The 16,039-nt window shown below is 31.0% G+C and overlaps 1 protein-coding gene across 1 annotated transcript in view; it reads right to left on the bottom strand.

The window, feature by feature from the left end:
- kif14 (kinesin family member 14) overlaps window positions 1-16,039 on the bottom strand; it is a 35,542-nt gene that overhangs the window by 3,142 nt on the left and 16,361 nt on the right. Inside the window, exons 14-27 of the mRNA XM_073844218.1 lie at window positions 13,102-13,204; window positions 12,849-13,003; window positions 12,595-12,742; window positions 12,374-12,526; window positions 11,342-11,480; window positions 11,169-11,262; window positions 10,762-10,891; window positions 7,101-7,204; window positions 6,568-6,668; window positions 2,706-2,939; window positions 2,374-2,561; window positions 423-575; window positions 204-320; window positions 18-77 (exon numbers count right to left, since the gene is read on the bottom strand). Coding sequence (XP_073700319.1) covers window positions 18-77; window positions 204-320; window positions 423-575; window positions 2,374-2,561; window positions 2,706-2,939; window positions 6,568-6,668; window positions 7,101-7,204; window positions 10,762-10,891; window positions 11,169-11,262; window positions 11,342-11,480; window positions 12,374-12,526; window positions 12,595-12,742; window positions 12,849-13,003; window positions 13,102-13,204 — 1,879 coding nt within the window. The remainder of the gene's footprint in view (window positions 1-17; window positions 78-203; window positions 321-422; window positions 576-2,373; window positions 2,562-2,705; window positions 2,940-6,567; window positions 6,669-7,100; window positions 7,205-10,761; window positions 10,892-11,168; window positions 11,263-11,341; window positions 11,481-12,373; window positions 12,527-12,594; window positions 12,743-12,848; window positions 13,004-13,101; window positions 13,205-16,039) is intronic.

Genomic DNA, 16,039 nt, shown 5'->3' with positions numbered 1-16,039 from the left:
CTGTTTGTAAGACGTACCGACAAACAGCAGCGGAAGTAGCTCTGCAGAGTGCTGGCGACATCCATCGCATTGGATTTCTGAAATATATTATAATGGCATGCATTTATATCAGCTATAAACATGTTATGCATTAATTTGCAGTATTACCTAGATCAATAAATATTCAATTTTATCTATAAAGTGGATTATTTAGCAGAACTTACCGATATGTGAGCAGATGAAAGATCTCGATGCATCTCTGTAGTGATCCTCTGACCTATGAGGAGAAGATCGGTCACACTCTGACGCATCCCATCCCGCAACAAATCCACAACAGACCTCTAAAGAGAAAGAGAATGCTGTTGAATTTTTGATTCGGACTGGTTTCAGTGTCAAAACTACTATGGTGTAAACGTCAGCTAATTTAAAGGAAATATACCCACGTTGTCTATGATTTCAGAACCATGTTCAGGCAAATGAAGATCAGTTCCATTCACTGCCGCCAGGAAACCGATGGTTTTGAGAACTGCGTTCATACACTCTGTAAACCTTTTCTGGGCCTCTGTTACCATAGAGGAGATCTCAGAGTCACAGCCCTGAAAGACCAAAACGCAGAAAGAACAACAGTCTTATCAGGCCTCTACCAAATATATAAAAAAAGGACAAATATAAAAGAAAAGCAAAACCAAACAAACCCACAAAACCAAACCCTAAAACTAACAAATAAAAGCTCATTTTATTAAATAAACCTAATTCTTTATCAAATAGTTTTAGTAAAATATAAATATATTTGATTTTTATACAACAACCAAAACAGAACACCAAAACCACACCAAACAAAACCAACCCTCCAAAAAACAAAACGAAAACAAAAAAGCGCCCAACAAAAACTAAAAACCTAAAGCAAAATCTGTTTTGAAAAAGAAAAGAAATGAATATAAATAAATAAATAATGTGTAAATAAAAACAAGAAAAAAATACATAAAAAAACACAGCAAACCAAGTAAAAGCCCCTAAACAGAATATTACAAACAAACAAAAAGGAAACAATTAGCATTAAAATAATAATAATAATAATAAATGATTATTATTATTATTATTATTGAGTTTATTTACCAACATTTAGACATTATAGTTTTTATTTGATATAAACTGATTGAGTGGTTCCAATTTGCCTACATGTAGTAGTAAAATGTATGTGAAGCATTTGTATAATATTTCTTACATTTTATTAATTAATTAAAAAATAAATATATATTAGGGTATACAAGTGATTGACAAATGCATTTTATTACTACAAACAGACAAATTTAAACCACTCAATGTATAAATGTTTGTAAATAATAATAATAATAATAATAATAATAATAATAATAAGTAACTCAAATTAATTATTGTTATTATTATTATTGTTGTTTTTATTGAACAATAATTAAATAAGCACTTCAAATTAAATAATTAAATAATCAACATTATTATTATTTATAATTGTATTCATTTGTTTTAATTTTTTTTTCAAAGAATGCATTATTGTTATTAATTTAAATAAACACTTCAAAATAAAGACTTATTATTAATTTTATTATTATTTATCATTTTTTATTTGTTTGTTTAAAGAATGCATTACTATTATTATTATTATTATTATTATTATTTACTTAAGTGTTGTTATTTACTTATTTAAGTGTATTTACTGACAAATAGACATTTTATTATATTTTGTATTGATATAAACTGAGTATATGTTAATCACTTGTATAATATTTCTTAAATTTAATTTAATAATAATTTAATACTTTTTTTAAAAGAAATATTAAGGTATACATGTGATTGACAAATGCATCTTACTACTACATACAGGCAAGTTTAAACCATTTAATGTCTAAATGTTTGTAAATAATAATAATAATAACATAATTTAAATAAATTATTATTATTAATATTTAATAATTATTTAAATAAACACCTCAAATTTAAGAATTTATTATTAATATTATAATTCATTATAATTTCTTTAATTCATTTGTTTAAAGAAGGCATTGTTGTTATTATTAAAAAATATTATTATTTAAACACTTTTTGTAGTTAAAAATAAACACTTAAAATTAAAGTAATTTAAATACATTTTTAATAAATTAGCAAGAAATTACTCAATAATAATAATAATAATCATTTAAAAGCAAGTCCTTAGGTCCATACACTGGCTTCCAGTTATATTTAGGATTAATTTTGAAGTATTTTCTGGCCTAGGACCAATTATGAAAAAATAATTACTTTAATTTTGATGAAATTATTGCATTTTTATTTTTAATTATGTGGTCCCCCTACAGACCTAAACGCATCACATAAATGCAGCTGGTGTTTTATTAATCCACTATAAGCTGTAATGAGCACCTGAATGAGTAACTGAAGGTAGCCTCCGATTTTCTTGACCTCCATCTTGAGCTCCTCAGCTCTCTGAGACAATGAATCAAAGCTGGGCTTAATGCTGGAGACCCAGTGCATGGTAATGAACACAGCCCTTTCAACAGCAGACGTGGCCTTCACTAGATGAGTCTGGGCTTCAGTACTGCAGGCAAACACTGTTATACACACAAACAGAACAAAATGAGGCTCTTTGTGAGGGCTGTGATGACATAGGTCTTGTACATTCATATTGAGCTTAATATTGACACTGATGAATGGCTTTGTTGATTTAGGTTTGTTAAAGACGCTCTGAAGCTTACGGTTCTCCTGACAGTCGTCGTCAAGGTGCTCGTAGAGGTCTGCGATGGACCTCACGGCGCGGTAAACCTCCAGCAGGTCTAGGGTCAGTTGGTCGGCTAAGCTTTTGCTCTCCTCTGTTGATTGGCAGGACGAGCGCAGACGAGCAACAGCAGAGCCAATCAGATCTTTGCAGATTGGTGGGAGGGCGGAGTCAGAGGTGCTGGAGTGCAGGGAGGGGGGCTTGTTCATTAGCCCTAAAAAGACACAGAATATCAAAGTTACGTAACACTTTCCAGAGGGAAACAGTCATATTTCTTAAGCAGGTTGAAAAAAAATAAATGAATAAATAAAACAATTAAACTAGTATTATGTATGTACTTTTATAGCATTTAGCAATATTTTAAATTAGCATTTATTTTTATATTTTCAGTTCTCATTTTGAATTAAAATTGTCATTTTAATATATTTTGTTCTTTACATGTATTTATATCTTTAAACTATTTTTATTATAGTACTGTGTTTAGTTTTAATTGTAGTGCTCATTTTATTTTAAGTTATATATTAGTTATAATAATATTTGTATTTCAGCCTTGAATAAAACTAAACAATAAAATAAAAACAAAAACAAACAAGTGAGATGCTACACAAAAACAGAACTCTAAACAAAAACAAAAGTGAGATGTTAGACAAACACGAAACTAAAAACAAAACAAGTGATATGTTACATAAAAACAAAACTAAATAAAGGTGCCATACAATGCATTGATACAATATTTTAAATTGTTCTCTGATATCTGCAAACACCAGATTTATATAAGAAGGAGGAAATTATGGTGTTTGAGACTCACGGTATGTCATGTCCATGTAAAAAACTGTTATTATTCAACTATGCCAAGGTAAATACAGTTTTCCATTCTATGGCACCTTTAAACAAAAACAAAACAAGTGAGATGTTACACCGTGTCTACACCGGACGCGAGCGGCGCGGCGCGACAAAATACAATAGAACCTATTATGCTCTCTACACTAGATGCGGCACGGGGCGTTCTATTTATGCCTCCCCGCACCGCATCCAAAGTTTAAATGATTTGCAACGGTCGCTTTGTCGCGTCCAGGGTAGACAGACTTCAGCTGTTGCGGCGCAGCACGACGCGGCACGACAACTGTCGCATCCGGTGTAGACACGGTGTTACACAAAAACAAAACAAGTGATACGTTACATAAAAACAAAACTTTAAACAAAAACAAAACAAATGAGATGTTACACAAAAATAAAACTAAACAAAACAAGTGAGATGTTACACAAAAACTAAATTCTAAACAAAAACTAAAATAATGAGATGTTACACAAAAATAAAACTAAACAAAACAAGTGACGTTACATAATAACAAAACTTTAAACAAAAACAAAACAAGTGAGATGTTACACAAAAACTAAATTCTAAACAAAAACAAAAATGAGATGTTACACAAAAATAAAACAAGTCAGATGTTACACAAAAACAAAACTCTAAACAAAAACAAGTGATACGTTACATGAAAACAAAACTTTAAACAAAAACAAGTAACATTACATAATAACAAAACAAGTCAGATGTTACACAAAAACAAAACTCTAAATTAAAACAAAACAAGTGACGTTACATAATAACAAAACTTTAAACAAAAACAAAACAAGTCAGACGTTACACAAAACAAAACTCCAAACAAAAACAAGTGATATGTTACATAAAAACAAAACTTTAAACAAAAACAAAACAAGTGAGATGTTACACAAAAACAAAACTCTAAATAAAAACAAGCGATACATTACATAAAAACAAAGCTTTAAACAAAAACAAAACAAGTGAGATGTTACACAAAAACAAAACTCTAAATAAAAACAAGCGATACATTACATAAAAACAAAGCTTTAAACAAAAACAAAACAAGAGAGATGTTACACAAAAACAAAACTCTAAACAAAAACAAAACAAGTGATGTTACATAATAACAAAACTTTAAACTAAAACAAAACAAATGAGATGTTACACAAAAACAAAACTAAAAACAAGTGAGATGTTACACAAAAACAAAACTCTAAACAAAAACAAAACAAGTGATGTTACATAATAACAAAACTTTAAACTAAAACAAAACAAGTGAGATGTTACACAAAAACAAAACTCTAAACAAAAACAAAACAAGTGACATTACATAAAAACTAAATAAAAACAAGTGAGGTGTTACACAAATACTAAACTATACAAAAACAAAATTCTAAACAAAACAAGTCAGACGTTACGCAAAACAAAACTCCAAACAACAAACAAAAACAAGTGATACGTTACATAAAAACAAAACTTTAAACAAAAACAAAACAAGTGAGATGTTACACAAAAACAAAACTCTAAACAAAAACAAAACAAGTGAGATGTTACACAAAAACAAAACTCTAAATAAAAACAAGTGATACGTTACATAAAAACAAAACTTTAAACAAAAACAAAACAAGAGAGATGTTACACAAAAACAAAACTCTAAACAAAAACAAAACAAGTGATGTTACATAATAACAAAACTTTAAACTAAAACAAAACAAGTGAGATGTTACACAAAAACAAAACTCTAAACAAAAACAAAACAAGTGACATTACATAAAAACTAAATAAAAACAAGTGAGGTGTTACACAAAAACTAAACTATACAAAAACAAAACTCTAAACAAAACAAGTCAGACGTTACGCAAAACAAAACTCCAAACAACAAACAAAAACAAGTGATACGTTACATAAAAACAAAACTTTAAACAAAAACAAAACAAGTGAGATGTTACACAAAAACAAAACTCTAAACAAAAACAAAACAAGTGACATTACATAAAAACTAAATAAAAACAAGTGAGGTGTTACACAAAAACTAAACTATACAAAAACAAAACAAGTCAGACGTTACGCAAAACAAAACTCCAAACAACAAACAAAAACAAGTGATACGTTACATAAAAACAAAACTTTAAACAAAAACAAAACAAGTGAGATGTTACACAAAAACAAAACTCTAAACAAAAAACAAGTGACATTATATAAAAACTAAATGAAAACAAGTGAGGTGTTACACAAAAACTAAACTATACAAAAACAAAACTCTAAACAAAACAAATGAGATGTTACACAAAACAAAACTAAACAAAAACAAAACAAGTGATATGTTACATAAAATACAACATTTTAAACAAAAACAAAACAAACGAGATGTTACACAAAAACAAAACTCTAAACAAAAACAAAACAAGTCAGATGTTACACAAAAACAAAACAAGTGATGTTACATAAAAACTAAGAAAAACAAAACAGGTAAGGTGTTACACAAAACTAAAACTAAGCAAAACAAATGAGATGTTTCACAAAAACAAAACTAAACAAAACAAGTGAGATGTTTCACAAAAACAAAACAAGTGAGATGACACAAAACCAAAACTCTATACAAAAGCAAACTAACTAAATTATACAGATATGCAGGGCGAGGGAACCAGATTTTGAACCAATGAGATTACACAGTTTTTTTCCATTTAATATTTTTAGTGTATTTCGAAATTTCCATTTTTTTCAATTACGGAAAAACAACTTTAAATAGTTTTAGTTAGTTTAAACAACATTACTTTGCAAATATGTCCCAAAAACTACTGAGCGAAAAGTGAAAGTCAATGGGGACCAAAACAACATAGTTTGCTCCCATTGACTTTTTTTGTTTTGTTTTGTTTTTAATAAAGTCAGGTCTGAAATGACATGACGGTGAGTAAATGATGACAGCAATGTAATTTTTTTGTGAATTATCTGAATGATGCTAAACTCATTTAAAGAGTCAAAGAGCCACATACATACAATATAAAAGGTACTTTACCAGTGGACTGTGAGGGAGCACAGTGTAAGCTTTGAATGGGGTGCACTCGGATCTCATAGAGACGCCCAGAAATCCTCCTGCTCTTTAGTAAACTCCTACTCCTGAACAAGAAAAAGAGGGGAAAAAAAGAAATCCAGATACATTTGAACTTGCATCTTGACTTGAACCATAATTATCAATCAGATCATTAACAGCCTGTTACATGATGTACACTTTGAGATGAACAACTGTTCATTCCAAGGACTGAAAGATATGAGAGAAAGTCAAGAGATGAAAAGCAAAGAAATATCTATAATCTGAGTTGTAGGAGTTTCATGTCACATGCACTTGTAGGCACTGAAAATGGGTTAAAAATGCTGCAGGCATGTTCTTTTCCATGGAGCTAGGTTTATTAGGGGAAAAATATAATCATGGTGGAAGACAAGAAACAGTTTTGGGCACAAAGCATACTTCTGTGTTTTCCTTCCTCAGGTGTACAAAGAGCCGAAAAGCAGCATTGTGGACTCAATGAGAAGACTAATAAATTCAAATACCTTCTGCGAGAGAACGACGAGGTTGAGGAAGAGGCAGATAGGTCTGGTTCCCACTCATCATTAGGGTCATAAAACACGTCGTCATCTTTAGAGGCGCTCTCCCCCTACAGTCAATAAACATCAGACTTGATTTAGCCGCAGACTCTTTTACGATAATAAGAGCAAGTGCCAATACTACACGCTTCCTGCTTTTACTGGGTAATTACAGGGAAATAAACAGGCTTCAAACAGTCTCATATATTATTGTGTTCAAACAACTAAGCTCTGCATTAAATACTCAGCGCTTTGTTCAAATCAAGTGAGGCACAATGTTTGCAATGTAAAGTAAACACCTACACAAAAATAAAACAAGAAAATAAAGCTAAACACTAAACAAAATGAAACAAAAACTTTAAGTGAGATGCTGCAGATAAACAAATACAAATCAATATAAAAAACAAAGAAAAACACTAAACAAAAATCAATCAAAAAAAACTTTTCCAAAGTCAAGTGAATTGCTACACACACAAAAATAAAACAGAACTAAACCCTAAATAAATAAATAAATAAACAAAACAATGTTAAGTGAGAGCTACACAAAAACAAAACACAACACAACAGAACACCACCAATAACATAACTGAACAAAAACCAAAAACCAACTGACATTTTCTCGTAATAACGCAATGTTGTTTAAACTAAACATTCCTTGTAATAATGCGATGTTATCTCGTTAAAATTGACATGTCTCCTAATAACAGTGTTATCACATTAAAACAGCATCTTTTTCTCATTAAAACGACATTTTCCCATAACGAGATGTTGTTAAAACTACTTATTTTTTATAATAATGCAACATTATCTTGTTAAAACTGCATCTTTTTCTCGATTTCTCGTAATAATGAGATGTCGTTAAAACTATGTTTTCTCGTAATTACGTGATGTTGTTTAAACAACATGTTTTTTCGTAATAACTTTGTTGTTAAAACTACATACTTTCTTGTAATAATGCAATACTATCTCGTTAAAATGGCATCTTTCTCTCGGAAAATTGACATGTTGCCTCGTAATAACGCAATGTTATCTTGTTAAAACGGCATCTTTTTCTCATAATAATGAGATGTCCTTAAAACTAAGTTTTCTCGTAATAACGCGTTGTTTAAACTACATACTTTCTCGTAATAATGCAATGTTATCTCGTTAAAATGGCATCTTTTTCTCGTTAAATTGACGTTTTCTCGCAATAACGCAAAACTACATATTTTCTCGTGACAATGCAATGTTAAAAAAACTACACATTTTCTCGTAATAATAACGCAATGTTATCTCATTAAAACAGCATATTTTTCTCATTAAAATGGCATTTTCTCATAATAACGAGATGCTGTTAAAACTACATATTTTCTCGTAATAATAACGCAATGTTATCTCATTAAAACAGCATCTTTTTCTTCTTTTGTTGTAATAAAGAGACGCCGTTAAAACTACATTTTTTCGTAATAACGCAATGTTGTTTAAACTAAATATTTCTTGTAATAATGCGATGTTATCTCATTAAAATGGCATGTTTTTCTCGTTAATTTGACATGATGTCTCATAATAACACAATGTTATCTCATTAAAACAGCAGATTTTTTGGTTAAAATAACATTTTCTCATAATAACGAGATGTTATTAAAACTACATATTTTTTCATAATAATGCAACGTTATCTTGTTAAAACTGCAACTTTTTCTAATTTTCTCATAATAATAAAATGTTAAAAAATGTTTTCTCGTAATAACGTAATGTTGTTAAAACTACATACTTTCTCGTAATGTTATCTTGTTAAAACGGCATCTTTCTCGTTTTCTTGTAATAATGAGATGTCGTTAAAACTACATTTTCTCGTAATAACGCAATGTTTCGTTTAAACTACATATTTTCTCATAATAATGCAATGTTATCTCGTTAAAATGGCATCTTTTTTCATTAAATTGACGTTTTCTCGCAATAACGCAATGTTAAAACTACATATTTTCTCGTAATAATGCAATGTTGTTAAAATTACATATTTTTTCATAATGCATAGTTTTCTTGTTAAAACTGCATCTTTTTCTTGTTAAAATAACCTTTTCTCATAATAACGAGTTGTTAAAACTACATATTTTTTCATAATAACGCAATGCTATCTTATGAAAACAGCATCTTTTTCTCGTTAAAATAAAATTTTCTCATAACGAGATGGTTAAAACTACATCTTTTTTCATAATAATGCAATGTTATCTTGTTAAAACTGCATCTTTTTCTTGTTTTCTCGTAATAACAATATGTTGTTAAAACTACATATTTTTTTCATAATAATGCAACGTTATCTTGTTAAAACGTCATCTTTTTCTGGTTTTCTCATGAGATGTCATTAAAACTAGGTTTTCTCATAATAACGCAATGTTGATTAAACTACTTATTTCGCGTAATAATGCAATGTTATCTCGTTAAAATGGCATCTTTTTCTCGTTAAATTGACGTTTTCTCGCAATAACACAATGTTAAAATGACATATTTTCTCGTAATAACGATGTTGTTAAAACTAGATATTTTCTCGTAATAACGCAATGTTATCTCATTAAAACAGCATCTTTTTCTCATTAAAATGACATTTTCTCATAATAACGAGATGCTGTTAAAACTACATATTTTTTCATAATAATGCAATGTTATCTTGTTAAAACAGCATCTTTTTCTCGTTAAAATGACATTCTCATAATAACGACAGGTAAAACTATATATTTTTTCTTAATAAAGTAACAATATCTCATTAAAATGCCATTTTTTCTAATTTTCTTGTAATAATGAGATGTTGTAAAAACTACATATTGTCTCGTAATAACATGTTGTTAAAACTACATTTTCTTGTAATAACGTGATGTTAAACTACATATTTTCTCGTCATAAAGTTGTTAAAACTGCATTTTCTTGTAATAACGTGATGGTAAAACTACCTATTTTTTGTAATAACGCAATGTTTTCTTGTTAAAATGCCGTTTTTTATTATAATAACGAGATGTCATTAAAATACATATTTTCTTGTAATAGGGCATCTTTCTCTCATAATAAGATGTTACGTCGTTAAAACGATCTTGTTAATTTTGTTAAAATAAAATACAACAATTTCTACATTTTGTTAAAATATTCTTTTTTTCTCGTAATAACGACATGTCATAAAAACAATATGGTTTTTCTAATTATAGAAGTTATTATGTATGGTTACATTATGTGAACGAGGCAATTGTCTGCTCTGCTAGTGTTGCCACAGTCCTGAGATAAAGAGGTTTTCTTTTTAAAAAGAAATAAAGAGAAATCAGAATTTTTTTTTTTTTTTTCATTTTGTTTAAGAAATGGAAAACCTAAATTAAAGAACATTTGTTGCATTTTTGGCTCATGGATAACGACATTTGAAAGAGAAAATATGTTGTTAAAACGACATAACATCTCATTATTACAACATAATCGTGTGTGGCAGCAATGCATCACCGCAGCGGTCCTATCTAGTTACTGCCTAAACCCAGATTTACAATAAAGAGGATAATACTTGTCGCTATATGATACTGAAACTGGTTCAGACATGGTGTAATGGAATGTACTTTGCTACAAAACTGTCACCATGCAGCTCAAACTAGATGAACATCTTTTATTAGACAACCTGCTCAAGCTCCCTCATGGCAGCCAAGTTGCTCTGGAACTTCTCCAGATTCCAGAAGGTGGAAATTCCCAGTTTGGTGTTCTGAACTTGGACCTGCAGTTGGCCATCTCCACCCTCAGCCATCTCATGTCTGATATGAAAACACAAATCCACATCTGATTCCATCCAAACACTTTAATGATGAATAATCCAGAATTCACACATTGCTCACTTATCAATAAACTGACTAAACTCAGACTTTTCCAGTCATTAGTGAATACTGGATAGGGATTTTATATTTATTTTATGAACGCTATTTTCCTAGTCATGAATTTTGATTGGTTGATACTGTAGGAACGTTGTTCCAGGACCAACAAAGATGTTGATCCAGGAACATTAAATCAGTTACAGCCGCTAAATGACTGTACCTGCTGAAGACTGTGTGTTTCCTGAGTTTAGCACTGATTTTGTTTGCTTCTTCAATCATCAAAGACAGCTTCAGGGCGTCCCACTGTGGGAAGGCTGCAAATATTGAACAAAAATACGGTGAGTAACACACTGTTAGGAACATTACTGATGGAAAACCCAATGTTGTTTGTACATGTACCTGTTTTGGGGGTCTGGGTCATTTTAAGAGCACGTTTTTTCTCAATCTGAGCAAGATCTTCTGCAATCTTCCTCTTTTCTGCTTCAAGTGCCTCTACAATTTTAGCATGCCGGATATCATGATCAGCCAAAGCCTATGGGGGGCAAAAAATCTGAATGAGTCACAAATTAAAAAAAGTGAAGCCATCTTTTGTATAAACTTAAATAAAATAAGTAAAAATTAACTAAATAATTTAACCATTACTAAAGTACATAAATGAAAAAATGAAATAACATAACTAAATAAATAAACTGAAAATATTCTAAATAAATATCATAAATAAAACTAAAGCTAACTAAAGTGATATACATAAACCTAAGTAACTGAATAAATCGAACTGAATTAATATTATAACTAAAAAGTAAATAAATAATATAATCAACTAACTAAACATAAGATTAACTACCTAAATTAACTAAATAAATAACTAAAGTAATCTACAAAAAAATAGATAAATAAATAATATAAATAAACTGAAAATATTCTAAATAAACTAAATATCTAAAATTAAATAACTAAATAAATATTACAAATAAATAATAATTATAGCTATAGCTAAATTAACTAAAGAAATAAAATAACTAAATTAACTAATCACCAAAACATAAATAATATAGTGTCATTTTATGAATCATGAAGTACCCCAGTCAGGGTTGCCAGGTTTTCACGACAAAACTTGCCCAACTGCAACTCAAAATTGGCCCAATTAGATTTTGGTGGGGGGTTACCCTAGTAAAATTCACATTCCAGTGGCTAAATGTCATGGTATTGGAGTCCCAATAGGCATGGAGTCCACCCACAGACATGAAAACCAACCCACGGCAACAGTGTTAAAGTAGCCCAATTCTGCTGGTAAACCACAGACTTAGCAACACTGACCACGGTTTCAGCTAAAAATCTTATTTACGGTTCTACTGAAGAAAAATAACAGCAAATCTTCATTTTTGGGTGAAAAAAAGATACAAATTTGAGCTGGGCTTTGTGTACCTGTCTAGTAGCATGGGCCTCCATCTGCAGACATCTCTTATGAGTGCTGACCTCCTGCTCCAGCCGACTCTTTGCTGTCTGCAGTTGCTCGATCTGGCTGACGACTCTCTTTTTATCCATCTCCTGCTCTCTCTTCCGTTCACTCTCCTCCTCCTAAAGAAATATTTAATTAGCTGGAGAACATCGGAGTCACACCTTGGCAATGTCTGCTAACAGCTTACCAGCTCTCGCTCCAAAGCTTTGATCCTATCCTCGTACTGACTCTTCTGCTCGCTCAGCTCTTTCTGTGCCATCTCTTTGGCCACCTGAATGCCCTGCATCATCTCCTCTTTGGCCTTCAACCGAGCCGCCTCGATCTCTGCTTCAAGTCTATGAAGAAAAATCAAGGAACTCTCAACATTTTGTTTGATTAATAGCGAGTAATTTTACGATTCTTTAGTATGTAGGTTCCAACAAAAACTGGACTTGTACTCACTGAGCTCTTTGGGCCGACAGCAGCTCGTTTTTAGCAAACTCAAAGTCCTTCTGACCATCTCCACTGTTCCAGCAAGATGCACGCTTCCCGCTTTGAACCTCAGCAGGGTGGTTGAACCGAAAGTAGTGATCTCCTCCAAGAATCACACGGTCTCCCTGAAACAGAGACGTCAAAAGTGAATAAAATACACCATTTCATGAGTTACGTGGAGGTTCTCAGAACATTTCAGAAGTTTTCATTTCAAGGAACTCACGTGGTGGAGAACAGTGCACTCAGACACAAGATGCCCATTCAAAAAGGTCTTGGCATTTGGCATAGGTTTAATGCTGACAGTACCTTTCACACTGGAGATGACACTGAAAACGCAAAAAAAAAAAATCAATATTAGATATTTAATTGTTTGTGCATGACATTTAATATTTTGGAAGATTTAGGACTGCCGTGGACAGCTAACTCCCAAAGCTTTTGATATTTTTCATATTCCGTGCGGTGGTTGGTTTGCTAGAAAATAACTTTTCCAATAAGTTTAAATTGATTTTAACATTTTATGAGCATTGCTACCTTTATAAGGCAATTTTTTTCTAACCTAATTAAAAGTATGCATCATCTTTTGTGTCCAATTCTTAAATTTAATTAATAAATTCAAATAGTAAGACACTAAAGGGCTGTTACCAATCAAATAAAATCAGTTTGCAATGCAGATGTGAGACAGAATCTGAAGTGGCATTTGGATGCATTTACATAGACTTTTTAGTGCCGTTATAAATTTGCTGTTAGAAATGCATAATTAAATGTTTGGATGTTTTAAAGACAAAACATTCAAAAGTGATATTTAAATCATTGTGTGGTAAAAAGGGAAAATATACTTTAAATAGAAACCTAAAAATCGCCAGTAGGTGGAGGCAAATCACTGCACGAGTGAGTCATTAAGTCATTCATTCAACCGATTCGTTCAAACGGCTGACTGATTTAGATACAAAACACCATTGCAAAACCTATTTTTATTGACGAAATAAAGAAAAAAAAAAAAAAACAGGAACTTGTGTCTGAAATGTAAGTTACTTAAAGGAACACTCCACTTTTTTTTGGAAATATGCTCATTCTACAACTCCTCCCGAGTTAATAAGTTGAGTTTTACCGTTTTGAAATCCATTCAGCCGTTCTCCTGTTCTGGCGATATCACTTTTAGCATAGCTTAGCATAGATCATTGAATCCTATTAGACCAATAGCATCACGTTCAAAAATGACCAACGAGTTTCGATATTTGTCCCATTTAAAACTTGACTCTTCTATAGTTATATTGTGTACTAATACCGGCGGAAAATGTAAAGCTGCGATTTTCTAGGCTGATAAGATTAGGAACTACACTCACATTCCGGCGTAATAGTCAAGGAAGTTTGCTGCCGAAATATGGATACAGCAGGCAGAGTATTATCACGCACCTGCTTCGGCCATGTTACGGCAGCAAACTTTCTTGACTTTTATGCCGGAATGGGAGAAGAGTCAAGTTTTAAAAAGGACAAATACCGAAACTCATTGGTCATTTTTGAACACAATGCTATTGGTCTAATAGGATTCAATGATCTATGCTAAGCTATGCTAAAAGTGATATCGCCAGAACAGGAGAACGGCTGAATGGATTTCAAAACGGTAAAACTCAACTTATTAATGAGCCTATTTCTAAAAAAAGTGGAGTGTTCCTTTAATATTAACTTTTTGTTTACGGAGCTGTTCATCAAAGCAATATCACATTTGCAGTCGTGCTGATATTTTGAGAATAAAAGTCACTCCTTGTGTAATATTAACTATATCAGATGTATGCATGCACTCTCTGGGGTGTTTTTTTGCGATATACTAGATAATGTCAAACTGCATATCGTTTAAACAATTACAATATTATCATAGATGATAGCACACACTCCTACTACAAATCAGCAAATCTCAAAATGAATCTATTTTTCATATTGTATGTGTGACCCTGGACCACAAACCCCATCATAAGTAGCACGGGTATATTTGTAGCAATAGCCAAAAATACATTGTATGGGTCAAAATGATTGATTTTTCTTTTATGGCAAAAATCATTAAGATATTAAGTGAAGATATTTTGTAAATTTCATATCATTAGTAATATGTCTTGCTAAGTGCTTCATTTGGACAACTTTAAAGATTTTTTTGCTTTCGGATGTTGTATAAATCTCAATTTCAAAAAAAATGAGAAAAACACAACTGCAAGACAAAAAAAGTTTTGACAATTTGAAAAAGTTTCTGACAAGTTTATATCACACAATTTTGAGAAAAAAAAGTCAGAATTGCGAGATAAAGAGTTGCAACTACCTTTTTTCATTTTTTATTCAGTGCTGGAAATAGGCTTCCATAGTTATCGGCTATAACACACACACACAACTTGCATTTATTTTTGAAGCTTAAAAGACTAATTTCTCATTCATTTTATGTATGGAAAAGTGCAACCAGCCCATTATTCAAAATATCTTATTTTGTGTTAATTGGAACAGTGTTATTTATACACTGCCCTCCAGAAGTTTGGAAACACCCTAGAAAAGTGGGGTTTTGGACAATATTGGCATGAATCCATTTTAATTTGTGATTTTGCACTGATAAGGGACAACAGTTTATACATAGAAAAAACTTTTTCGATTCATCAAAATACCCACCATTAGCAGCTATTACAGCTCTGCATAATCTGGGCATCCGAGCTGTCAGTTTATTCAAACATTGACTTGATATATTACTCCAAGCCTCCTGAAGGATTGCCCAAAGATGATTCACACTGCTGATATCGTCCAAAACCACACTTTGCCAGGGGGGTTTCCAAACTTTTGGAGGGCAGTGTATACTACTATTACTATTCATTAATATTTTAAAACAGCTTTTATGTAAATTATCTTCAGTTTTTTTTTCATTTTGAGTTTTCATTTTTATTATTTCATTATTTTAGTTTATGTTCAAGTAAATTTATGTATGGAAGCCCATTCTCGCCACTGAATAAAAAATCAATTAAAAAGGCGACATTTTTATTTCACAATTCTAACTTTATAACTTGTAGTTGCAAGTTTATATCTCGCAATTCTTAGAAAAAACTCAAAATTGTAAGACAAAAAGTCACAATAAACTTTTTTTTTAATTCAATGGCTGCCATAGTTATGTGCATTTTTTATATTTCTATATA

Source organism: Garra rufa, chromosome 7, assembly GCF_049309525.1.
Source record: "Garra rufa chromosome 7, GarRuf1.0, whole genome shotgun sequence".
NCBI lineage: Eukaryota > Metazoa > Chordata > Actinopteri > Cypriniformes > Cyprinidae > Garra > Garra rufa.
This window is presented reverse-complemented; position numbering and strand designations above follow the sequence as displayed.